The 26,017-nt window shown below is 46.3% G+C and overlaps 1 protein-coding gene across 3 annotated transcripts in view; it reads left to right on the top strand.

Annotated features, from left to right (window-relative positions):
• TMCO4 (transmembrane and coiled-coil domains 4) overlaps window positions 1-26,017 on the top strand; it is a 45,162-nt gene that overhangs the window by 15,820 nt on the left and 3,325 nt on the right. For all 3 annotated transcript variants that reach the window (XM_032131409.1, XM_032131408.1, XM_032131410.1), the window contains 9 exons: window positions 596-728; window positions 4,393-4,490; window positions 5,015-5,158; window positions 5,650-5,769; window positions 7,100-7,264; window positions 7,748-7,884; window positions 9,354-9,438; window positions 13,032-13,149; window positions 16,024-16,141. In XM_032131409.1, the coding sequence (XP_031987300.1) occupies window positions 596-728; window positions 4,393-4,490; window positions 5,015-5,158; window positions 5,650-5,769; window positions 7,100-7,264; window positions 7,748-7,884; window positions 9,354-9,438; window positions 13,032-13,149; window positions 16,024-16,141 (1,118 nt within the window). The remainder of the gene's footprint in view (window positions 1-595; window positions 729-4,392; window positions 4,491-5,014; window positions 5,159-5,649; window positions 5,770-7,099; window positions 7,265-7,747; window positions 7,885-9,353; window positions 9,439-13,031; window positions 13,150-16,023; window positions 16,142-26,017) is intronic.

The raw sequence follows: 26,017 nt of genomic DNA, 5'->3' as shown, positions 1-26,017 counted from the left end.
GAACACCTGCTTATAAGCCCAGGAGTAGTCAGTTCTGCTGTCTGGTGTTGTCTGAGTGCACTGTCCACTCTTGCATCTCCAGTAGGGAGTATAAAAGCAAACATTAGTTTGTGGTGCTGCTGGGGGTGCTGGTGTGTAGCTTTACACTCCCGAGTGCCTCTTGTTGCCACCAAGATAAGTTGAAGATAAGGCTTTTGCATGGAGCTGCATTTTTACAAAATGCCACCTCCTGCACTGGTGCAGTCGAGGTGGGCTGTGCCCACCCACATAGACATGTTTGATATTTCCAGTTAGCAGTGGTCCTGCTGCAGCATTTCTCTGTTGAAAAGTTGCCAGCAGGCCTCTATTCACAGAGAATGGAGACCAAAGGATCTGAGATCCTTTTCCTGCCACAGAGGCATTACCTGATGAGGTGGCTCTATTCGCAGGGAAGAAGGATTTTCCATTTATCAGTCTCTTCTCATGTTCCTGGAAGAAAAAGAGGGCCTGGGAGAAGGAGCTGCTCTGTGACATGTTCCTTGAGTGCTGTGCCCCTTAACTAAATTGTGTGATCAGACTGATTAGACTGATTTCCTGGGCTTTTCTCTCTTTCAAGGATACTATGATGCTCGAGCCAGGGTATTGATCTGTCATGTCAGCCAGCTGCTGAGAATCCCCTTGGAAGATCTGGAAGTTCTGGAGGAATCTCTGCTTGAGAGCCTGAAGGAACAAAAAGAGGAAGAGTCAGAGTAAGAACATTTGGGTTGACTATGGGATCAAAAAACACTGCCAGTGCTCAAAAGCTTAGCAGTAATTACTTGTGCCTAAGTCCAGTCTCTGATTATTCCCCACATGGCTCTTACTGTAGTCATTTATGGCTTGATTAGGGTTGCAGAGCCCTGACAGCACTGACAAGCAGAAAAGCTCAGCATTCTTAAAATCAGAGCTGAGACCTGGCCTTGCACACTGGTAAAGGCTGTTCTGCACTGAGCTGCCTCTGTTCCTCTTCCCAGTTGCCTCTCAGAGATTGTAGATTTTGCATAAATACAACACAAAGATCTTGTTGTCTCTTGGCCCAGTCTCCTTCAGATAGAACTGCCTCTTGCAGAATCAAGTTCCTACAGGTAATCAGGGTTGGATCCTCAGCTGTTTGTTGTCTATGGATCTGTCCATCTTTAAGAGACAGCTGGATAACTCCTATTGAAGGGAGATTTCTGAGAGCAACAGGCTAAATCTTCAGATATGTACAGACCTGGCTCCTAATTCTGTTATTAATACAGGATTAATCCTTGGAATCTGTAAGAAATGTAGTATCTTCATACTCTTCTCATCGGGCGCCTGAATTGTGTGATGGTTTAGTGATATTTAATGCAGTAAACATGTCTGTAGTGGACTTTCAAGGGAAATATTTTCATCTGTCAACTCAGCAAATGAGTTGTGAGATTACCCTGAATGCTAATAAAGGCTTTAATCAACACCCATGCCATGGTTCAGCTCAGATGTTACCATGGGGTCTAGCATGTGATGGGTGTCTTCTAGTTACAGCTAATTACAGTATTCAAATAATGCTTAACTTTATAGCCCACTGTAAAAAGGAAAAGTCAGAATAATCTCAAAGATCACGGACTGCCAAATGTTTGGCGTGCAGGAGCAAGGGTTGGTATTGATGGGGATTGTTTTGCTGTGGTTTATGGAAACAAACTCAGTGCTGGGCCTTTAAGCTGTGTCTGATAACAGCGAAAGAACAGCACAGCTTTCAAACCCTGCTGCCGAGCCAGTGGGGTTCCTGTGTGTCTGCTGTGGAAGGAGCCAGGGATTCCTACCTTGTCCTTTGCCCAAATCGCAGCTGTGGGAGTAAAAGTCTATTAGATAAAAGGAAAAAGAAAAATCCTTGTGGAGAGAGGAGCCCAAGACCGCAGTGTGAACACATTGTTGTTGCTGTGCTAAAACAAGGCTGAGATTTGTGGGGAATCCATGACCCTGTCTTTGGTTTGAAGTCAGGAGTCGATGGGGAAAGGAAGCAAAATATAAACCCATCACCACCTTGACCTCACAGATTTTGGGGCTGGGAACACCAGCATGTGCTTGGGATGCTTCCAGCTTTGACCAGCAATAGGTTTTGGAACAGAAACAACTGTGGCAGCTCCTGTACAGGTGTTTTTACTGATATTTGTTAAAAGGAGGTTTTGCTCCTGCCTTTGCTGCTGTGGATGGTGTGTTGGATTGAGGCCCAGAATCTGCAAGTTTAAATGTACAATCCTCTATAGAATTACGCTCCAACCACTTAGATCCATGTTACTTGTACCAAACCTGTTCTGACCTGCAGGTGTGTGAACCTTTCTTCTGTACACAGTTCTGTAAGAAACTGGAAAACATCACAACATTTGCTTGCTAATGTGCGCTCCTGCCACTTTTCCTTATTGGAAAATGACCTGAAATTCCCCATAACAATCTCTCTGAACATAATTTGTGGTTCAGGCAAGAAGTTGCTCATACAGTGAGGGTAGAGAAATACCAGAGGCAGCAGTTAATTACCACAGTGGATAAAAGCAGTCTGGTAATCCAGTGATAATGATAATGGAGGAGCCATTAGGAAGCAGCTGCTGGCAGCTCCAGAAGGGAAGCAGTGACAGGCAAAACTCCTCCTTTTATTTACTGCATTGGCAGGCAGGATTTAGCTGCCACTCTCTTTCTCCCCACATAACTCAAGCTGCTCATTATTCCAACAGACTCCAGGTTACACAAGTTCCAGCTCTCTTGTCATTATTCTCAGACACAGTGCAGTGACTGTAAAAGCTGATGAACCTCATGTAGAACAGAAATTGCTGGGTATTGCCAGCTTAGGTATGAACAGCCCGGCTGCAGCACTTGTCTAAAGAGCTCCAGGAGCAATTTTATCCAAAGCCAAGCATTCAGATTGGTGACTAAGGCACAAAGTAGAGCATTTTGAAAGGATGAGAGGAAACGGCCTCAAGCTGCGCCAGGGGAGCTTCAGGTTAAGTCAGGAGGAGTTTCCTCATGGAAAGGGCTGTCAGGCATTGGAAGGGGCTTCCCAGGGAGGTAGTGGAGTGCCTATCCCTGGAGGTGCTCAAAGAACAACTGGACATGGCACTCAGTGCTCTGGGCTGGGTTACAAAGTAGGGATTGGGCACAGGTTGGACTCGATGGTCCTGGAGATCTTTTCCAACGTCGATGATTCCATGATTCTCTGATAGCCAAACACCACTTTGTCCGTGGGGCTGTAGAAAGTGACTGTGGTTGTGCAGAAACTGGAGAGGTGGTGTTCTCTGCAGACACCACGTTTGCAGCTGCCTAAGGTAATGAACAATGGTTTCTTGGAGGGTCTCTGTGGAGACAGAATCTCTGTGACGTGCAGGTCCGTGGGAGTTCTGCCAGTGAGTGCAGTGACTCAGGGATTTCACCCACTGAGCTCCATTCTCCTCCTGCTGCGCCTCACAAAGCTGCATATTGTTTGGGACTCGTGTAAAATTGTCTTAATCAAAATTACAGTGTGCTTAGGGGGTTCCAGGAAGGATTAGGCAATTATAAGGATAATGAAAATCCAAAATTAGGCTAGGATTAACAGGGAAAACATCCAAGTTTGGAAGCAAGATAAATTGTCATGTTTCAAGGCCTGGATTAACTGTGTAAACAGGCCAGAAGGAACCTTCATTTGGAAACAACTTACTCCAGTATCCTCTGTTTGTCCCACTTTCCTCTGAAATTGAAGCACTTCTTGTAAGAGAAAAAGCAAAGACACTAAAGAGAAGTCAAAAGTAGTAGCTAATAAGTGGTATTTGTTCCTTTTAGGTTTGTTTACCTCTTTCTGATAAGCTTGTTAAAATACAGCTTAAATGCACACAGACAAATGAACTGATGATTGTGTTTAATTCCTATTATATTATTATATTGTGATGTGCAATTAGAAAGGAGCTTGAAGTAAACACTGATGCTGGAAAATAGTTTAATTGCATCTCTGTTTGTTAGCACAAATTACCCCTAGTCCCTTTTATTTCAAACATTTTTCCCTGTTTCTCCTTAGCTTTCTTGTGGTTTTTTAGGACACTTAGGCAGTATATAGTTAATGAAATGCTTTTGACTTTTTGTTTCTTTTTTTTTTTTTACAAGCTTCAGCCCTATTAGGAAGGGTTTTCTGAGTAAGTAGTATCTGTTGGCTTTTGTCAGCAATTAAATCGTTTCAATTTAAATATGTGGTCCATTTAATCCATTCAATTTAAATCTCTAAATCCATGCTCATAAATCTCAGTGTGCTGTCACAGTCCACACCTGCATGTTCCTTTTTACTGTTCCTGGGAGGGAAATTACACCGAGGAGAATAAAAGCAGATTCTGATGCAGCAGTGTTATCCACCAGGCTTTTGCCTTAGTTTTCGTACTTCTGGTCCCCCCACAGAACTGCGGAAGTCTCAAGAAAAAAGAAGGAAAGAAGGAAAAAGCTGAAGAGATACCTGCTGATCGGTCTGGCAACTGTTGGGGGTGGAACAGTGATTGGTGAGGCTGCCCTTGGCATTTTGGGGACACAGCACCAGGGATAGAGAGGGGTCTGACTCCAAGAAAAGTATTTTCAGCCCCATAAAAATAAACATGAAAGAATTAGCTGGAAAAGTTATTCCAGTGTAGCTTCACTAGCTGGGGGAAGCATTAAACTGAGGTTGTCAGCCTTACAAATGTTTTCTCCTTCTTTGCTCTCGTGTTACAAGAGGATCAGATCTTCAAAATCTCTGAAATCGAAAGTGTGAGATTAGATCAATGTTTCCTGAGCAAATAGAGCACAGCTCACCCCAGATCACCACACAATGTTCCTTTGACTTTGAAATGATTCTTCATTTTTACTGAAGTCAGGCAAAGGATTTGGGCAGAGATTCAGGGCCTGGGGAGGGTCTCAGGAAGTCCCTTTACTGGACATGCAAAAAGCTCTTCCAGCAGGAGTATCAGCACTCTCCCAGCACAGGGAAATGCCTGCCTGGGGTTTCTAAGGGGTAATAGTTCGGTGATATCTCTTGTTGCATCTTCAGGTCTGACAGGAGGCCTGGCTGCCCCTCTGGTTGCTGCGGGAGCTGCCACGATCATCGGGAGTGCTGGAGCAGCTGCTTTAGGATCAACTGCTGGGATTGCTGTCATGGCATCCCTTTTTGGAGCAGCAGGAGCTGGTCTTACTGGTAAGAGAGTGACCACACCATTCTCAGGCACCGAGGTACAGGATCATGTCTGCAAAAGCACAGTTAGTGACCCCACTGAGCTCTCTGCAGAGCAAGGGAAGCAATTGGAGGTGTAATCTGTGAGATTTTTATGTCACTGCTGATTAAGGTACTCTGTAGCCCCTGGTGACCAAACAGGGAAAGAATATTTGGTGTGTGGTTAATGAAGGACATGCAAACTTGCTGCTTTGGGTTAGAAAGATGCTGCCATGGAGAAAAGCAGCTGTTACAGCAAAAATCCCCCTCGGCTAGATTCCCTCAGATCAAACAAATTCAGAAGGATCATGTTGGCTCCTTACCAAGCTGTAAGTAATGCATGGACTGACTGAGGGTTTTGAAATGAAAAAAACCCTCTCCAGGTTACCCAATTAATTCCTTAACGAACTCTGTTAGCAGAGTGTGTCCTTTCTGTGCCGTCTCTGAGCTGTGTGTTTCTTCCTGGCTGTGTGTAGGATACAAGATGAAGAAACGTGTGGGAGCCATAGAAGAGTTTGAATTCCTCCCACTTACTGAAGGGAAGCAGCTCCACATCACCATAGCAATCACTGGATGGCTGTGCACTGGCAAATATGGTAAGAACATGATGAGGAAACAGAGGGGACCTCAGAGAGCCATGGCTGTGTCCCACTTCAGGCTGTGTCCCACTTCAGGCTGTGTTTGTGCTCACAAAGCAGCATGTCTGCCCCACATTTCCATGGCATGGTGACTGAACCATGTCAGTTGTCACCATAAGACTTTGCAGCCCAATCTGCAATCCCAGGCAAACAGAGGCAAAGAAGAGGGCATTAAGTTGGTAGTGATAGCAGGAGTGGGAGCAGCCGCAGCAGGATTGTTTCTGTTAGGAACTGTTGGAAGGTTTTGCCAGAAAAGGTCTGTTTGGGAGATGATTGCCAGCACTAGTACAAAATGTCTCCGAGACCTTATGTTTATCCTCCAGGAATTAACAGAAAACAGTGTGGTTTTGCTCTCTCTGTATCTGCCAGCTAATGAGGTTTATTGGCAAGAAAGTTCTGTCAAGTCAATCCTGTTAAGCACAGCACTCTGGAGGTGACTTACAGGGGAAACCTTGAAAGGTCTGTAGTGCTTTATTTTCCAGTGTAGCTTGTCATATAAAATATGTCACCTGTCTGCTGATGTGCAACCTGACTGAACAGCTGCCAGTTCATTGAGAAGCACCATAATTAACTCTGGATATCATTAACACAGAAGGATGTCTCACCCTGTCGCTTGCCAGGCTGCAGTTTGCTGTCACAGGGAAGTTCCTTTCACTTTGCAGTGCTGGGCTTTGGCTTCTCTCTTCATCTGCTTGCCAGAGGTCCAAATCCTCAGAGCTGGAGGGCTCCCAGGCATGGTTAGAGAGGCAAGTGTGTCCCTCCAGGAACCTTTTTGTGTCTGTTTGCCCTTAAAAGGGAGTTAACACATGACACACATTCTTCTTCCATAACTAGCAATCTGCTAGGATGTTTTAAAGAGCAAAACTAGGGTTGTCATCCATTTTCCTCCTTACAGCAGTGTCTGTAGTGTGTGTACACACTCCTTCAGACAGAGGAACTGAGGACAGGAATTTTATGCAATTTGCCACTTTGTGATTTTGGAGTTGCCGGTAGCTACCAATCCATGTGTCCCCAGATATGACAGTCCACTGTGGGAATCTTGTGTCACTTCCATCAGCAGCTGCCTCAACCTGCCTGCATTGTTTGAGGAAGGAACAGTGTGGGAAGGCTTTTAATAAATTAAGATGACAATTCTGCTCTGCCCTTCAGTGTTGATCTGTCATTAATAGCATTGCCAGAATATTCCAGTGTCCTGCAGGTTCTATTCCAATCCTCTCTTGGGCTCCTCTTGCCAAAAATCAGCCATTGTGTTCTCCAGACATGAATTCCATCTTTGCACCTTTCCCAGGGAGCTTCACAGCCCCGTGGAGCAGCATGTTGCACTCAAGTGAGCAGTACTGCCTGGCCTGGGAATCCAAGTACTTGATGGAGCTTGGCAATGCCTTGGATTCCCTGCTGAATGGTTTTGTGAACATGATGGCTCAAGAAGCCCTAAAATTCACTGTCTTGTCAGGTAAGAAACTAAATTTTATCACATCTGATGAGTGGCTCTTGGGCAGTTTCACTGTTAGAGGATCTTTCCTAAAGAAGGAATGTTTTGGAGGAGGCAGTGCTGGCACTGCCCAGCAGAAGTGACCTGAGAAGTGACCTCCACCACACCTGTAATTTAGCTGTGCTTTCTTGGACTTTCCTGCTGAGCTGCTGTGTCATTGCATCATTCTGTTAAAGTTACAGCTGGAAACACCTTCCTTCACGTGTGACTGTTCATTTCTCCATCTTATCACACCATTTACTGCTGTACAGAAACACACAGGTTACACTCACCCCCCCCTGCCAGAACATCAGATTCTTTCTTATCTTTAGTCCAGCAAACCATTTCTCAGCACAGCTATTGGGAAAGAAGAGCTGGAAATGACAAAAGCTGCTAGGCTTAGCTTTTAACTTCAGTGAACTCTCTTGATTTTGGTGTTTTCTAAGAAACCTCTGTGTGTTGCAGGGATTGTGACAGCCTTGACTTGGCCAGCATCGCTCCTGACTGTTGCCAGTGTCATTGACAACCCCTGGGGAGTGTGTCTGCATCGCTCTGCTGAAGTGGGCAAACACCTTGCACATATCCTGCTCAGCCGACAGCAGGTGACCAGCCAGAATTATCCAGGAATTACGGCTGGGAGGGAATTGGCCCAGGGGGTGAAGGTTGATAGTCATGCTGGTTACATGGCATCTTTCATGGGAGACAAAAATTAATAAAACAAAACTCAGTGCTGTATGAAGGTGACCAGCAGATATCTGGCTCACTGGGGAAAAGGAGGAAGTCCCAAGTGGATCAGAGAAATCCACTTGAGATTTGTTCCATTTAACCTAAAGCTTTTCTAAATGAGGAAGACAAGATCCAGGACAGAAATGATCAGTGGCTTAACCATGTCACAGCCAGGCCCACTCACCTAGTGGAAGTCAGAGAGCAGGAAGTGAGGTTGGGTGAAAAGGAAAGGAGAATACAGAGTTTTAAAAATATTTATTGATCATTAAGAGGCACCAGCAAAACAATGTGAGAGAAAAGTGGGTGGCAGCCAATGCCCAGTGAGCCGTGGCTTTGCCTGCAGAGAAGGGGAATGGGCTGGTGTCTGACAGAAGTGACGGAAGTCTCTCTGAAAAGGCTTGAAAAAAGACATTTCTGCCCCTCAAGAGCCTGCCATCATTTGCTGGCCCAGCACTGGTTTTTGCTGGCCACATGTTTGTCTCACACCAGTCACTGTTGATTATAGAGGAGCCCGAGGGGAGCCATGGCCCCAGAGCTGTGTGTCCCAGCAAGGTGGAACAGCAGAGGAGGAACAAACTTGATTTCTCATGAGAATCCAATCCTAGAAAGCTCAATAAACTTTATTTCATAAAAGCCCTTTGTTTTGCTCGGGGGCATTTGTTCCTGCCTGTTAAGCATTTGCTGTTGTGAAAACACACATTCCAGTGTGCTGGAGAATCTAAAACTAGTTAATGTGATGTCTGGGGTGTCCATCACACACCTGCTCCCTGCATATTACAAACACCATTTTTCATTGATGTTAGGATTAGGTTCCCTTTGATCTTACAGAAAATCTTATTAGGCTATTCAAAATAAAAGCTTAGAGCTTAAAAGCCCCATCATTTTTTATAACCATCGCATGGTGCTGCTGTCACTCAGCCTGAAATCAGGACGTGGTCAGTATTTTTGCGTTACAGCTTCTTCTTCTGTTTATTGAAACATTTCTAGGAAAATTTTGTTCCTTGAAGAAGGTTTTCATTTGGAATTTCAAACCAGTGACAGCATCTGTTTTGGTTCTGTTTGAAACATCTGCTTTGTTGTAACTGCTGGTCATGAGATTTTTTTTGGTTGATTTTCTGAAGATCAAAACATACAAAATACTTGGATATGTAGAATTCTCCGTATTGAACTGGGCATGACTCTGAGGAGACCTGATCCCTTTGAAACCAACCAAATCACTCCGGTATTTCAAAGGTGATGCACAAGCAGGTGCTCTGTGTCTCAGGCTCTTGGGGATCCCAAGCCCAGTCTCTCTTTCCAGAGAAAACACCATTTGATGGCATTTTTTCCTTTCCTTCTTTCTCAGGGCCAGAGACCTGTCACACTGATTGGCTTCAGCCTGGGTGCCAGAGTCATTTACTTCTGCCTGCAGGAAATGGCTCAAGAAAAAGGTAAAATTCACCTTCTAACCTTTTTTCTTTTATTTTCCTTACTCCTGATGGAGAAATTTTTCTTCCAAGAGGAAGAACACAGCTTGGCTCTTTTAGGATAGGACGAAAACAAACAAAAAAGAGGTTTAAATGCCTTTGGAGTCAAATTCTGCTGTCATTTCCCCCAGTCCAGCAGATGAAATCCACTGTCTTCACTTGAGGGGTTCCAGTGGGTCACTTTGGTCTGTAAACAACAAGGTGACATCTGTGATCAGTCTGGAGCTGCCCACACACTGCCTGATCCCAGCAGAGGGATTTGCCTTTCTTGGGAGCTCTCTGCAGCTCTCGTATCTGATTCCCTGAGTCCTGCCTTCCATTTAAGTCACTGAAATGCCACTGTCATCTGCTATTTTCATGGTAATTTTCCCCCAAAGTCAAGTATAAAACCATCTGTCAATTTATTACCCATTGTGGTTCTGTTTATTAATAGATTCTATTTTTAATTTAGGAAAAAAAGAAGAGTAAAATCATTATGATCAGTTGATGGAAATTGTATCTTGGAGTTGAGTCAGCAGTGAGTGTGTGCAGCCTGCCTTCCCCCCACGTAGCAATTTAACTCATTAACCATTTAGCTTCACAATAAATCATGAATAGGGAATTTTATAAGGGAAATGTCCAGTAAAGTCCAAGTAGGTGGGTCAAGTGAGGATGGAGAAGGTCAGCACTGACAGCTGTGTGCCAGAACTTCACTTCTGGTTTAAAATGGAAGTCCTCAAATACAGGAATTCTGTTCTCAAAATAAATCTAATCAAATCCAGAATGAGCCTAACGGAGTTACATTGGTGCCAGCACCCAGATCCTAATCTGGCCCTAGATCTACACTTTTTGTGTCCTGAGGATGCCAAGGGCTGAGGTATTTCCAGGCTTTTATTTCAGCCTGCAGACTCTGGAATAACACGAGCCCATAGCTTAGGAAGGAAATCCTTAGGGGTCTGGAAGGTTGGCTGCCACTCCAAAGAAATCCAAGTATCATGGTGATGTATCAGAGCAGCTCCCACCATACACTGATTTTTCAGTTCCTTAATTGAGTTCTGAAAGCTGAGCTGTTTGTGAGATGAAAAGCAGCATGTTTAGCACAGATTGCCAAGGCGTTCTTCACAGGCACATTCCAGAGCAAGCCACAGAAGGAATGGAGCTGGGACCTGGGACAGCTGAGACTGATTTGGGTTTGGACTTGGATGTCTCACACGAAAGGATCACACGGCCCTGTCATGCAGGGCTCTGTATCCAGATGGCAGTGGCATTTCTGAGGACAAATAGCAGATGATGGATTGGCCAGTGAAACACCACGGCAGGGACTCAGACTCTGTTCAAATGCTTCTCTGCAAAGCAATGCAATAACCTTTGGCTATTTCATCACGGATGACTTTGGGAGCCAGAGCTCAGCAGGTTTCCAGAAAATGACATTATGGCAGAAGCTGGAGTAAATGAGCCATCAGAGACACGTTACTGCGTGGGAAGATCATTGCTCTGATTTCTTCATCGTGATTCCCATGCATTTTAATAAATAATTAGCAATTTAGAAAACGAATGCAAATTGAGAATGGCTGTTACCACCAGAGCCTGAACCTTGAAACCCAGCTGTGTGTGACAGGAGTGAGGTGTCACACACATGGTGTTTGGTACTGATCACAGCTCCTGTGACCAGTACCCCGCTGGGCTGGGATCCCTGCTGTGCTCAGGTGTTGGGAGTGCTGCTGCCAGCTCTGCCCTGGAACATCTGTACACAGCCAGAGCTGAGTTCCAGCCCTCTTCTCTGTCCAGTCAGGACTAACGTGCTGAGGTACCTTCCCTTTCCCAGTGAGTTGCATCCCAAGGGCACAGCAAGGCCCAGCTCCCAGGATTGGTTATGGTCTCTGGAACATCTTCTTTCTTCCACACCTTTTCTGAGAAATGATCTTAATCAGGTTTTAATTTTGGCCTGGCATTCTCACTCTGTTCCCACCTGCTTGGACTTGATTGGAAACTTTCCTTTATAAAACTCCTTATTCATTAGCCACTCTCTGTGAGATTAAATGGTTAATGAATTAATTTTTTTCCACTGCTTTTGCAGACTTTATTGTTCTTCATAATCTAAAAGATTTACAAACTGTGAAATACATTTCATTTATCTCGAGCCTCAGCTGCTCTGCAGGCCAGTGATCTGTTCCCAGGTTTCTATCCTGTCAACATTCAAAGAAAATGAGCATTTTGCAGCCAAGGCTAAACATTTTTTTGTTGTTGTTCTGAGCAAGCAATAATCTGGACAAAGGACTGGAGAAACAAAAGCTTCCAACACCTTGCCTAAAAATTCAGGATCCTGATGAATTAGCTGTTTGTTTATTCGGTTGGCTTACACCATGGCCGTGGAATTTAGAACCTTGGTTGGAACGAGCTTTCCCGTTAGTAAGGCTCTGGGTTTCCTTTTGATTGCCCATGATTAAGGGAACAGGGCTTTATTGCTCACAGATTAGACTCACAAAACTGAATTGCTCTTTGCTCTCTTTGATTGGTGAAAAATTTGCTCTGCAATAAGAAATAATTCCAGGAGAGCTCATTTGGATTTGTCAGGCACCGGGATTTTCACCATGGAGAAGGATCCAGGCACTGCAGGCAGCTCCAATCCTTTACTGCTTTCAGGGAAAGGAAGCTAAGTGATTTACATTTGAAAAGTCTACCCAGGCAGCACCTCTCCCTCAAATGTTGGGTTTAGCTCAGGTCTGGGGAGCCTGGTCTCCCACAGGTGCAGGGCATGGATTTGGAATGTTATGCTCATGAGTCTTCCATTTAACTCTCTTTACAAAGATTTATGGAAGATGCTGATATATTGTTCAGCAGTTTAGGAGAAGTAGCAGAGCTGCCCAATATTTCTCATTCCATCATTATTTCTCCTGAAATTGCCCAGCTGCAGCTCTCTGATAAGTGAGGAAGATTTATTAGGCTTAAAAGTCAACATTGCTGTTCAGCAAATCAGGCCCTGGGCGTTCAGGTTACAGCAGAAGGAAATCAGTCTGATAGATCTTCACTGTGCATTGGCAAGTGCCTCTGTTGTTGCTACTTCCAAATCAATATTAACAATTTGGGATTTTCTCTTGCATGTTCAGGTCATGTTTTTCATAGAATCAGCTGTGGGAAGGGTTCCTCATGCTTCACGTATCACAACATTTGCTCACTCTGTGGGATCTCAGACCCTTTCACCTGTTTCAAAGCTCTGTGCTCACATCAGTGAGCCTGCAGAAACCTTTCCAGAGGTTTCCAAGCTTTTCCAGAGGTTTGCTGCTTGAACAGTGTCTTCCTGGGCAGAGGCCAGGCCATTTCTCCCTCCTGCCATCAGCCTGGTCCTTTGCACTGTCTGAGGATCTTGATTTTTCACATTTACTAGCTCCAGGTGATCTGTGGACACTTCACATGTATACAAAGTTGTATTTATGATCCTCCTTTCCAGTGTTCCTGTCTTTCAAATTGAAGCCACTGAAACAATGGTTTTTCTGTAGCACACATCTGAACACACTTCATGTAAGAATATCTTCTGATCCATCTTCTAAATCTGAGCTGTTCTGCTTTCACCTTAACAGACTCACAAGGGATCATTGAAGACGTCGTCTTACTGGGAGCTCCAGTGGAAGGAGAAGCCAAGCACTGGAAAGCTCTCACCAGAGTGGTGTCGGGCAGGATCATAAATGGCTACTGCAGGTCAGTGTGTGCTCAGTGCCCGGCCTCCTTAGCCTGGGAATGGTTTGGGCTATTTACCCCTTTCAAGCACCTTGTGAGTGCTGGTGAGGACGTTGATTCAGCAGTGCCAGAGCCTCATCCCTCCAGGCCTCTCCCTCAGATCCACTGGAGATAACAGCTTCAGGAGACACTTGAAGGCTGTTTGACCCAGCTCTTGGCTCTTTGTGACACTGGAAGCCCAAGCAGGTCCTGTTCATAGAGGGATCCTAAAGCTGGGTCAGTGTGTTTGTGTGTGTAATCTGGTATGTTCTAAAGCCCCTTTAAATCTCAGCTTTATGTGAAGGACTATAAATACAGCAGTTAAGTTTGCTGACTTAAAGAATGGGAATTAGAATCTATAAAAGCTTTAAGATGCAGTTCACTTGCGGCTGCTTATAGGGAACAAGATGTGAAAATCACAATGGAAGGGAAGGAGCTCAAGCAAATTGAAGGTTTTTATATCTGGACTGGGTTTCTGGTCAAGATAGTCCACATGAACAAGATATGTAACTTACAGGGGAAGAATAGCTGGAATAGCTGTAGCAAATTTAGTAAGGATGTGAAAGAATACAAAGATTGCCTTCAAAACAAATACCAGCCTTTTAAAACCACATTTAAAAACATTTCAGAAATAAAAGCAGACAACTGTTGTGCAGAGTTGTGGGAGCTGCTGGGTGAGAAGAGGGAGGTTCAGAGGTCTGAAACAGCTGAAGCAATCTCAGAAAAGCTATTAAGTATTCAAGTGACAGCTTCAAACCTAATGACTATGTCTTGGAAGATAATTGTGGCAGGAATACTGCTTACCAGCACAATTAGATAAGGGGAAATTAAAACCAAGGAATGAAGCAGGGAAGACTAAGAGCATGGGGAAATAAATTGAGAAATAACCAGGCAAGAAGATTAGCGAAGAACCTGCAAGTCAAGACAGTTTATAAAGCTGTGAGCCCTCGGGTCAAGGGCAGCTGAAAATGCTGCTGGCGTTTTCCATGCACACATCCATATGGATGCCTACACACGTATGTGGAAGGTGGGGAAGTATTGTCTTACTGTGCTTCTAGCAGAGTGTTCTAACTCAGAAAGAGGAATTAAATCAATGATTTAAAAGTATTCAAGGTTAAAACAACAAATTATCGATCCCATCTCTCAGCTAGGCTGGAAATTGTTGCTTTTGTCCTCTTTGGATCCCAGGATTTTCAGGGATGTTGGATGTAAACACCACTTGCAGTGTTTCTTCATGTGGCATAAGGAAAAGCTGCCTCCCTGGGAGTGTTCTGACTTCCTCCAAGAAGCCATAAATGATAGAAATCATTGCATATAACTGAGTTTACCCAGAAAATATTGTTCCTCCCTGTGTTCTACAAAACTAAATTTCACTGTAAGAAGATCAGTGTATCCATTTCCTAGAACACACACACACACACACACACACACACACAAAAGATCTTGTTACAGTTTCTAAGCCTGCCTGGCTGTTGGAATAAAATACAGTATGTGTGTGTCACATGTAATAGGGGCTATTCAGGTAACATGAGGGGCAGCTAGAGGAGGGAATTGAGAGATATGGGTAATTTCTGTGAGGATTGAGGTATGGGAGAAAGATTATACAAACATTGTGTAGTAAGGCCTCACCTGATTATGATTTCTCTGGTCTCTCGCTTGTACAAAGGGTGGCCTCGTTCTGTCACTTCAGGAGTAACTCTATTTAGGTTGGATGAATTACACTGGCTAGAATTCCTGTAAGATCAGATTTGAGCCCAGCTGTTGAGCTTCAGTCCTTGTTCTTCTTTGGTTTTGGAATAAAGGGACAGGGCGAGTGAGAGCCCTGTCAGCTGTCGGAGCTGTCCCCTCCCACTTAACAGAGGGGTTACAAATTCCCAGGGGGAAACCTCACCCAAATCAGTTGGACTGGCTCAGCTTCTGAAAGAACCCACGCCTGAGCAACGTGGATGTGTTGTAAAGGTTTTACTTACAACTCCTAGTGTGGATTATTTGGGAATAGCCAGGAATGGGCACCTGTGCAGGAGCATTTCACCTGCTGCCATCACAGAGCACAAATCCCACTCATGTCCCACTTCAGTCTGCTCTATAGAGCACTGTGGCATTTCAGTGCCCAGATTTTATGCTGTTGCTCAGCACAGAAGAGTTTTGTGTTTCCTTCTCTCCTCATGCCATGGTCTACCCTGAAACTGTCACAGTGACTTATGGCACTGCTTTAGAGTGGGAGCAAACTCTTCCTAGTTCTGTCACTGAAGCCATGTATTTCTACAGTACCTATAAATCAGGAGCACTCCCAGGAGCTTCACAGTCAATATTTATGTCACAACATCAGTGTTGTAGGTCTCATCACCTTTACAGCTTTATGGGCTGGAGAACCTATCAGTACATGGAAAAGATGAAATACGTCAATATGCAATCCCTAAGCAAACATAGAAATAAACAGAAGGGTCAGATTTTTAAACTCCCTGCAGGTAAAGAGACTACACCCATGGATCAGCATTCAGTTCAGGCTTACACCCCTGTGTCCCAGGAACCTGCCCTGAATCCAGCAAGTGATTCCTGGTGTGATTCCTACATCACACAGACCTGCAGCAGGTCTTGCTCCAGACATCACTGGGCTTCCCAGCCCTTCCACTCTCCTCATGGTCTGAGTAGTAATGCACTGGAAGTGTTCAGGTCAGGTTGGATGGGGCTTGGTGCAACCTGGTCTAGTGGAAGGTGCCCCTGCCCAGGGTAGTGGGTGGAACAGGATGAGCTTTAAGGTCCCTTCTAACCCAAACTCTTCTGGAATGGAATTCTTTGATTCCACATTGCATTGGCTGGGCAACAGGATTTATTCCCACTCTTCTCTGCTTCTAGGGGGGACTGGCTGCTGAGCTTTGTTTACAGAACTTCCTCTGTCCAGCTCAACGTTGCAGGCCTCCAGCCAGTCGACCTGGATGACAGGAGGATGGTGAACATGGACCTTTCCTCTGTGGTAAGTTCTCATATTCTCATTTTTTCTCCATCATCCTTTGCCTGCAGCACTGTAACACCACACTCACCGTGCAGGGGAAGCTGGGGACTGAAGAGAGCCCCTCCAGGTACACTGTCCCTCTTTCCTGTCTTTGAGGGAACTCTTACCCACACTTCCCTCTGGGTTTTGTTGGCCCAGCTAGCACTCAGCATTGAGCAAAACAATGAGAATCTACCTCTCCTGTTGGATATGTTTGGGGGTTTTGGTTCCAACATATCTCATACTGGAGATAGAAAATGCTGTACTCCTCAAGAAGGGCCTTGCTGTCACAGAGTCATGGAATGGTGTGGGCTGGAAAAAGCCTGGTCCCAGCCCCTGTGAGTGTGGATCTGGGGGAGGTGAGATCAGCAGCTGGAAAACGTGGATCTCAAACACGCGCCTGCACGGCAGGTGCAAGCCACTATCTTATCTTGGTGGAGCCTTCCACACTGCTCAGGTTCATCCAGGGACAGGCTCCTGGCCCTTGTACCTTGGTCCCTGGGGCTGCAGGAGCCGGAACTGGTTTGGAATTACAGAAGCTCTGTGATAGCAGCAATTGGTTTGCCAGGTCTTGCTGCCTTTTTGGAGTGTGTGTCTCCAGGAAACAGGGAGAGAGTATCACTGGTATATCTGGGAAACATTCAGCTTCCTCAAAGCTATCTGGTGTTATTAGTGATAAGCCACTGTTGGAACATCTGGCAATACATCTAAGCAATGTTCAACTCAATTATCTTAAACTCATCACCGGGTTGCTGTCTCTTCCACAGAAGAAAAAGCAGAACTTATTTGTGTATCTATATCCAGGGCAATCTTGGACGTGCCATCATGTTTTTTCCATATCTTAATGTTTTAATTCATTGTTTACTCTCTGCAAACTGGAAGATGCTCAGCACAAAGCTCAGGGTATTTCCATGGTCAGTGTTCCTGCCGTGACTCTTCTTCCCAAATGTCCCCACAACCTGGCAGGGACTGTCAGTGTTGCTCTGGAGCTAAAGGCACTTTGAAGAGCTTTCAGATTTTTTGGAGCACCAGCTTGCTGAGCCTATAAATACCCAACTGTTCTCAGCTCATTTCATTCATGATAACTGAGCTCTGCACAGCCCTTGGCAACACACGCAGGACTTGGTGCTGAGCGGAGAGAACAGACACTTAGAGGAACAAAACAGGGGCTTCCCAGGAGGAGGGGGTTTAGTGGAGGCTTTTAAACATGGTCCATGCATCTTTGCATCTCTCTGGGCTGTCAGCATTTCCACACACTCCCACATCCATTTTCTCACCGTCCCCAGAGCTGCCAGTACTCATTTGCTCTCTGACATCTGTTGCTGGCATGAAAATGGCCCAAGATGCCAGGTGGTGGCACTGGGGTGACATTTCCTGTCAGTCAGTCCATGTCACCCCTGTCTTTCTGGGTTCTCTTCAGAGACCCTCCTTTTAATGACCCTCTGCTTCCTGAAGCATGAAACCCCCCAGAGCCCTGCACACTTTACCCTGCCTGGATCACAGCAGCTTCTCCATTCCCCTCAGAGGAGCAGGATTTCCATTTCAGCTGAGTGAGTAATGTCTGCAGAGCTGCTCTCTGCTCATCTCCCAGAGCTGTGTGTCTGCATCCCGGCTGCCTGGTGCCAGCAGTCAGTCCCAGTGCTGCTCTCCTTCAGAAGGAATTGACACTTCCTTCATCTCACTGCAAAGCTTTGGGGGGGAAAAATGTATATTAAGTAGGTGTCATTGCCTTGATCCATTTTCCAGACCATGGGAGGAAATACAGTGCATTCTGGGGAACATCTTAGAAGTAAAAGGAGCAAGGATGGCAAAGGAAATATCCAGGGGCAATATTTTTTAAAGTGGCAAGAAAGCAAAGATGGATTTTGCTGCAAGTACAGTGCAGTAGCATAACAGAAAAATACACATTGATATTTAGAGGTATGTAGAGATACAGGTGTTTATGGAGACCAGCTGCATCCCTGCACATGCCCTTGTTGGAGGTCCCTGTGAGTGTCCTGCCAGGAGAAGGACAAGCTGTGATAGAAGAATAAAGGGTAGCTGATGCAAAAGTGCTTGGCAGGAAAATATTACAAGGGCAGCATCAGTATTTTTGGCATCTGCCAGTCCATCCATAATGAAAACTGGACTGGATCCAGACAGTTTGGTTCTCTCTGCTGTGGTAGCTCCAGAATCCTCAAATGAGTGGAGGATTAGGAGCCCTCCGTATAAACAGGAATTCACCTCTGAGGCCTCCATCTCATGTCTCTCTTGATTAGTGTGGTTTTTATCTGACTGTCAGTAAAAAAGCAGAGAGAAAAATGTCCTCCCACTCAGCAAACACAGTTATAAAATCCTTCCTCATGGTTACAATGGGGCTGATTTATTCCGTGGATTTATTTGACAGCACCTGTTAGAGACCAAGGAAGTCGTGGAGCTGCAGGGGATTATCCTGATTGCTGTTTGTTCCCAGGGGAGTTTGTTCAGTGCAATCTGAATTAACATTTGAATATTGCACAACTGCTCAAGGAGCACCTTCAGGGAGGCTCAGGAGTCAGCAACAAGTCAGGAATGGGCAGTTTCACAGCAGCAGAAATCAGGGGTGAACTTGCAGCTTTAGAGGCAGTGGGAATGCGTGGCTGGAAGTCTGGTGGAGAGCAGGGATGGATCATAGAATCATGGAAGTGGTGAGGGGGGAAAGCTCTCAAGAGAGCACTGAGGCCAGTCATTCCCCCAGCACTGCCAAGGCCACCACTAACCCATGCCCCCAAGTGCCACATCCACACGGCTTTTAAATCCCTCCAAGGATGGAAATTCCATCCTTGCCCTGTGCCAGGGCTGAACAGCCCTTTCCATGGAGAAATTTTCCCTAATATCCAATCTAAATGTCCTCTGGCACAGACTGAGGCTATTTCCTCTTATCCTCTCACTTGTCACTGGGAGAGGAGACCAACCCCCACCTGGATCCCCCCTCCTGTCAGCTCTCAGAAAAGGGACCAAAATTCCCATTATGAGGGGAGACAGATTCAAGGCAGCCAGGTACATCAATACCATAAGCAGATGGAAAGTCTGAATTTTGTGAAATCCAACTGACTTGGCACTTCTGTGAGTCAGGCTTTTTTCCTCCAAACACATTAAATTGTGTTTTTTCCCCACTGTATTCCAAAGACTTGCAGCAAAGAATTAATTGTGGTTACAAAATGCAGATTCATTAAGAGCCCTGGGGAGTTGGAAAGGCAAAAAAAGGTTGCCGGTGTGTCATTACTCCGTTGTTTCTCTTGTTCCCAGTGAGCAGCGTCACCTCCCCAAGGGCAGGATCAGAGGAACAAGAGCTTGGAGCAGAACTCAGCTTCGGGCAGCAGCCTGGAGGAGCTGGGAGAGCCCCTCTCCCATCAGGGGGACATGCAGGGCTTTGTAGAAACAATTCCATCTGTCTGTGAGGCTGTGAGGTTACAGGGATGGCTTCCACACCCCTGGAATCATCAGTGGCTTCATCTTCTGTGCTCCTTCTTGCTGTTGATTTGGGAGCTCCAAGAATCCCACGTTAAATACATATTCAGTATGTTTTTCCCTTTGGGACACAAGCAGAGGGTGGTGGCAGTGTCACTGTGTTAGAACAGAGGAAGAAAGTGAAAAAGCTTCTCCAAACAGAAAGTGCAAATGAGGCCGTTAATAACTTGCAGTTTGTTTTTGCTCTGTGGCTGACAAACCTCAAAGGCCGATGTCCCTCCTCGCTCCAGCACACACGGATTGCTCGAGCTGGATGTGCTTTGTGGGAGCCTGGGGATGCTCAGCTGCTTCTAAAGGCAGAGAGAGAACCATTTTACAGGACTCACATTTCACAAGGCTGGTGCCCAAATTCCCACGTGCCCTGCTCTGGGAACCAGGAGAGTGCCACAACTTCCTGCAGATTTACAGGAGGGATTTTCCTGTTTCCCCGTGGTGCCTGGAACACATGTGCATCCTTCCACAGGGGATTCCCACGTTACCTGCTGGAGTGTGTACGGTGTCCACAACCCCCAGCTACCCTGGGCAGGGCTGAATTCCTGGGACTGCAGCTTCTCCTTCAGAAGAGCTGAGGGGACCAAGTGCCACGTTTGAGGGACTCCCGGCTGGTTCCTATTTCCATCAAACGCAGTCCAGCAGAGGAAATTCACTATTCCTTTGCAGAATGGGCAAAGTTGTGATGCCATCACGTCTTTCTCCTGTGGAACAACTGGCATCACAAATCACCTTCAATAGATTTTCTCTTCCCCCTCAGAGCACTTTGCATGTGGAAATGGAGCAGTTCCTGCAGGTGCAGGCGCTGCACCCCCTGTCCTTTCCTGGTTTGCAGTGAGCGGGTCTGTAGCTGTTGGCTTTGCAGGCAGCTTTCCCCGTCCCAGCCCTTCCTGGAGCAAAGCAGGGCAAGTTTTCCCAAAGTACTGTTCAGCTGAGTTCTGCAGGAATACCCACACAGAGCCCAGGCAGGTGAGTTAAGGATAGAAAATTCAGCTTTTAATTTCCTGTCTTCTGCTGGAAAATGAACGCTGATTCTGTATCATTTTTCTGCTCCCTTTGAGCTCCCTTTCTGACCTCCTCAGCTAACATGGAAACAAAATCCCAGCGCAACAGCCAATTAAAAGTGTTAATCAAGGGGAAGGCTGACTTTGCTGACACCTTGGGCATGTCATGTGTTTGAGATGCTGCAATGAGAGCAGCTGAATTATTGATAGGAGCTGAATGTCACTGAAATACTACGAAGGTGTCGCTGCCCTGGTGACACTGGGGGACGGGAAGGGCTTAAACCTGCTGCAAATCCCAGTGTGGTGGATTTGTAGGATATCACATTGCTGAGGAGAGATGTTGCACTACTCCACAGCTCTTGGAATTTCCCAAATGCCCAAGACTTCTTGTCCGGACACATTATTGCCATCAGCTCATGAGGGATGAGTCAGAACGGGTTGTTGTCCCCAAAAGCAGCAAAAATTCTTTTAGTTAACCTCAGGTGACCTTGTTTTGTGAGGTTGGGCTGAGAACCTGGTTTGAAAACAGCAGAGATGGTAATGTTTGAGCTGCCAAATCTTGTGTATTCCTGGAGCAAGATCAGGAGAGGAAGGGTGACAATCCCTTTGGGTGTTACAGGAGTCACCCACTGCTTCAGGCTGGTCCTGTTACATCCTTCTGGTTATGGACACTGAACCTCATCTCAATGTTCTCATGTGGAATCCTGAGAAATTTTCCATAATCCTGGTGTGATGAGTATGTCCAGTATTTTGGGTCACGAGTGGCCTGCTGTGGTTCCTGGTGTCAGACACCTGGGTCCCCTAAGCCCTTTCTAGGACCATTCCAATTCCGTGGATCAATCCAGTCTTTATTTTTGGGATCTCTTGTCCTCCATGGTTCAAGACATTATGTTCAAATTATTCCTCAGTGATAATTATACGCACAGTTTATGCTGGGTCTTTTAAAACACTCTTTAAACCATCGAATTTAAATAATTTCTACTTGGATTAGCACTAAAAAACTGAGTATTTAATTATAGCCACCTTATAAACGAGTGGTGGTCATTGGGGAGAGCATCAACAAAAAATACTCAACAGCAGCTCCACAAACAGTTGAAAAATTAATGGAAGAGCTGTTTCCTTCAGTGGGATGGCTTGGAGGGCTTTACCTGGGAACAGAGGGACATTTGTGAAGGCATATTTCCCTTGAAACTCTTTCAAGGACTCTTTTATTAATTCAGAATATTAATTCCTAATTCTGTGCTGCCTGTTGTCACTGATGTACAGCTGCTCTCCATCTTGTCCCTTAGACCTCCAGAACTTGATTCCTCTATTTGCTTCCTGTGTTTCCTTGTTATATTCTGTATTTTACTCCTCTCTGTCATTCTCTTGGAACTGCTGGAGGTAAATTGAGAGTAAAGCTGGCAGGGATTTTCAGCAGTGGATGAATCCAGCAGAAGCCAGTGATTACTCAGAATTTTCAACACTGATCACAAAACATACCAAAGTTTGATGGAAAAAACTCTTGGAAAAAGCTCTTGCCTTGGTGTGGAATTGCCTGAGGGTGTCTGAGGGGAACACCCCTCAATTACCACCCCAGAGGTGACAATAAGGATCAATCTGTTGTGGCTGAAAGATGATCACAGGAAAAAATTATAGTCTGGCTCAAAAAATATCACTGCAATGAAAGGAGAACTTTTACCAGTCAAGTGAGTTTTAAAAAGAGGAGAAAAATAAGAATTGAGTGCCTTATTCTGTCCACAAGGACTGTGATTGTGCGAAGGGACAATGTCAAAGCAAAGCCTCTGAGCCTCAGCAGAATCAGTCTTTATTCCCTCAGTTGTCAGAGCAGAAATAGAAACATTAAAGAGGAATAATGCAAATAGCATTGTCAGGATTTCCAAAATAAATTCAGCTCTATCAGTTCTTCCTCAAATATATTTTTATTGGTTTCTCCAGGACTGCTGGTGCCCAGGGTGCACCATTGCTGCAGGTGCCAAATTCAATTGGTGAATTGAATCCATTTCTTAATACATCCGTTTAAATTGCAGCTTCTGAATTAGTGGATGTATTCACTGTCCTCACTTTGAGAAGACATTGTTTCCTGACAATCCAAACAGAAGAATTTTATTCCTATTCTAGCTGCATTCAGCCACAGCCTGTGTCAAGGTCTGTTGAATGTTTTTGGGTTCCTGCTGTGGAATCTGCTCTGCCTCTGGATTTTTCAGCTCCTCTGCCCAGGCAGCATCACGGCTTTGCCATGAGCTGTCGGAAAACTGTGGGAAACAGCCAGGACATTTTCTGCCAGGCTGAGAGTTGGGATTGTTCATCCTGGAGGAGAGAAGGCTCCAGGGAGAGCTCAGAGCCCCTTCCAAGGCTTAAAGGGGCTCCCAAGAGAGCTGGAGAGGGACTGGGTACAAGGGCCTGGAGGGACAGAACACAGGGAATGGCTTCCCAGTGCCAGAGGGCAGGGCTGGATGGGATATTGGCAAGAAATTGTTTCCTGTGAGGGTGGGCAGGCCCTGGCACAGGGTGCCCAGAGAAGCTGTGGCTGCCCCTGGATCCCTGGCAGTGTCCAAGGCCAGGTTGGACGGGGCTTGGAGCACCCTGGGACAGTGGAAGGTGCCCCTGCCATGGCGGGGTGGAATGGGATGGACTTTAAGGTCCTTTCCAACCCAAACCATCCTGGGATTCTGTGGGTGCCCTCTGTCAGGCAGGATGTATCCAGACTCGGAATTAAGGCTTACACTGACATGTGGGAATATCTGTGACCGGAGGAGCCTGCCATCTTGGCAGAGCTGACTGGATTTTGAGGGATAACCTGGCAGAGCTTGGGAGCCCTGCAATCCATCAGCCTGTGCCACCATTTGGGCTGTGTGGGTTCAGAGGCAGCACCCAGAATGGAAGAGTTTTTGGAAAGCAGCAGTGACATTTGAGCTTCTTCCCATCTGCACCCACAGCTCCCAGAACTGGCAGTTCAGCTCAGAGCAGGGCTGGACTCCAGTGCTTTTCCTGGACAACACATTCACTGCAGCTTTGGGAAAGGGAGAGTAAACAATACCGATACCCAGAGGGGCTGAGCTGGCTCTGCAGTTGGGTTTCACTCTGTGTGTGACACCCAGGGCAGGTGAGGGCTCCTGAAGGTGAGCTGTGATTATCCACTGAGCTCCAGAACTGCAGCTCGCTCCAGGAACTCCTTCACCCCCCATAAAATACCATCTTCTATGAAAACAGACAGTATTTGCCAAAAGGGAATCCTAAAGAATCCCCTCCAAGGTTGTTGCTGCTCCTGCTGAAGTAACCAACCTCTGCAGACATGTTTGAACTTGAGGGGATCTTTTGCTGCGGAATGAAGTTGTTCTTTGGGCGTGATGGGCTCAGAACACAGTGGAATTCTCAGGTGTATGAGTGACCTGTGCATTCTCCACCACACTGCTTGCCTCCACAGTGGTTCCCTGTGAATCCGTAGGGTGTTTGGTGAGGGGGAGCAGGAGGAAGGCACAGCTGAGCTGCCCTGTCCTCCACCTGCCCGCAGGGAGCAGAGGGGGGAGGGACGCTCAGCTGAGCTCTGGCAGTTCCGCAGCCCTGCAGAGCATTTGGAGCCATGAGCACTCCTGTGTTGGCTGCTCGGGATGGGTGGAGGAGCTTTTATTGAAGGACACTGGACAGGATCTGAAGGTTTTTGGCTCTGGAGTGAGCACTGAAGTGTTATCTGGCGGTGTCGAGCCTGTCCCTGTGACGTCCGTGTTGTAGCGGCAGTGTTGTGACATCAGTGTTGTGACGGAGTCGTGTCTGTGCCCGAGTCTGTGGCAGAGACGGGATTGTGTGGAATGCCTCCCTTCTCCCGGCCCTTCCTCTGCCCTCCCCTGGGCAGCACCCACTCCGTGACACGCTGTGCTCCTGTGGGTCAAACCAGAGAGAAGCCGGGACTCTTAATCCTCTGTATCCAACAGAAACACTTCCCTGGCAGTTTAATCCTCACAACTGATTGTGCTCAGTGACATTTTTGATACTTTTGGGTGGATTTGGACTTGAAAACCTTTCCAAACGTGCTGAGCTGACTGGGTGATAGATCCCCCTGGGCAAAGCCATCAGTTTGTCTTCCAGAGATCCCCTGGTGCAGCATTGGAGTCCTGGGCAGCAGCAGTGCCAGAGGCAGCTGGTTCGTGGTTCCAGTGAGTCAAAGCAACCATAAAGTCAAATATGGCTGGGAGAAGTCACCTAAACAATCCCAATAAACCCACCCCACTGCTTTCCTTACAGCAAGCAGAAATGTGTTTGCTCTGGTGCCGAGGACACTCTTCCTTTTGTCCTGAAATCCCCCTTGCACTTTGTTCTGACAAGTATTAAATTAGTTCTTTATTTCCCTTTAAAGTTTTTATTGACTATGTTGTAGATGTCCCCCTCCCATCACCTACCCAGCAGAGGAATTCAGCCTTTCAGACTGAAGACGAAAGCAGGCTATAGGGAGCTGGAATTGCTGGATTTTCCCACCAGGATGGCTTTAAACTGGCAAGGAAGTTTGTTTGCTGCTCTTTTCCTGGTGGCTCAGTGCAGCAGAGAAGAGTCCTCCCTCCTCTTACACTTCTCAGGGATTGCACTGGTCCAGCTTCATGGAATCCTCTCCTGGACAGGAGGGAGTTTCGATGGAAGAGATTCAGAGCTGCAGAGCTGCAGTAGGGACAGACTCTCCTGAGGTCCCAGCTTCTCTTTCAGCCGCATGAGCTCCTCAGAATGGCTCATACCCAGCATCTCTCAGGGATCGTGGTGCTCAGGGAAGAGGAATTCCCTGTTGTTTTAGTGGAAGCTGCTGGATGCTGAAGAGTAATGAAAATCAGTCCTTAGGGTGGCAAAGGAAATTAGTTCTCTCTGACTAATGACTCAGTAACAACAGGCTGAGAATTCCCCAGCCAGGGCAGGCAGATGATGTGACTGGAGAGGTTCTGAATGCAGCAAACCAAGAGCCTTCAGCCCCTGCTCCCAGTAACTCCAGTACCTTCCTGTCTCTCCCCACCCTGCCCAAGGCCATGCTCATTCCTTCCTCCAGCCCCCCTGACTGAGCAGTGAAAGGGTTGTACTTTTCCAGAGGACAATGTCCACAGCTCCCAGTCCTTTTGTAGTTATTTTAATTAACTAATCTCTTCAAAACATCCAGAGCCCGTTGAGCCATCTGGATGGATTCAAGTCATATCTTTGTATTCCTGATGTGCTGAGTAAAAATCCTTCAGTTTGCTCCAAACCCTCAGTACAGCCAAATGTCCCCCTCCAAAGCTTCACACAAACAGCTCGGGGGGTTGGATTTGTGGTGAAAAGGTTGTCTTTAGCTTTGGGAGAGGTGTGCTGGGAACGCTGGTGCTGGCACAGCCATGAATCCCGCAGTGGTTTGGGCTGGGAG

Source organism: Corvus moneduloides, chromosome 22 (assembly GCF_009650955.1).
Source record: "Corvus moneduloides isolate bCorMon1 chromosome 22, bCorMon1.pri, whole genome shotgun sequence".
NCBI lineage: Eukaryota > Metazoa > Chordata > Aves > Passeriformes > Corvidae > Corvus > Corvus moneduloides.
Note: the sequence above shows the minus strand (reverse complement) of the source record. Positions and strands in the feature narration are given on the sequence as shown.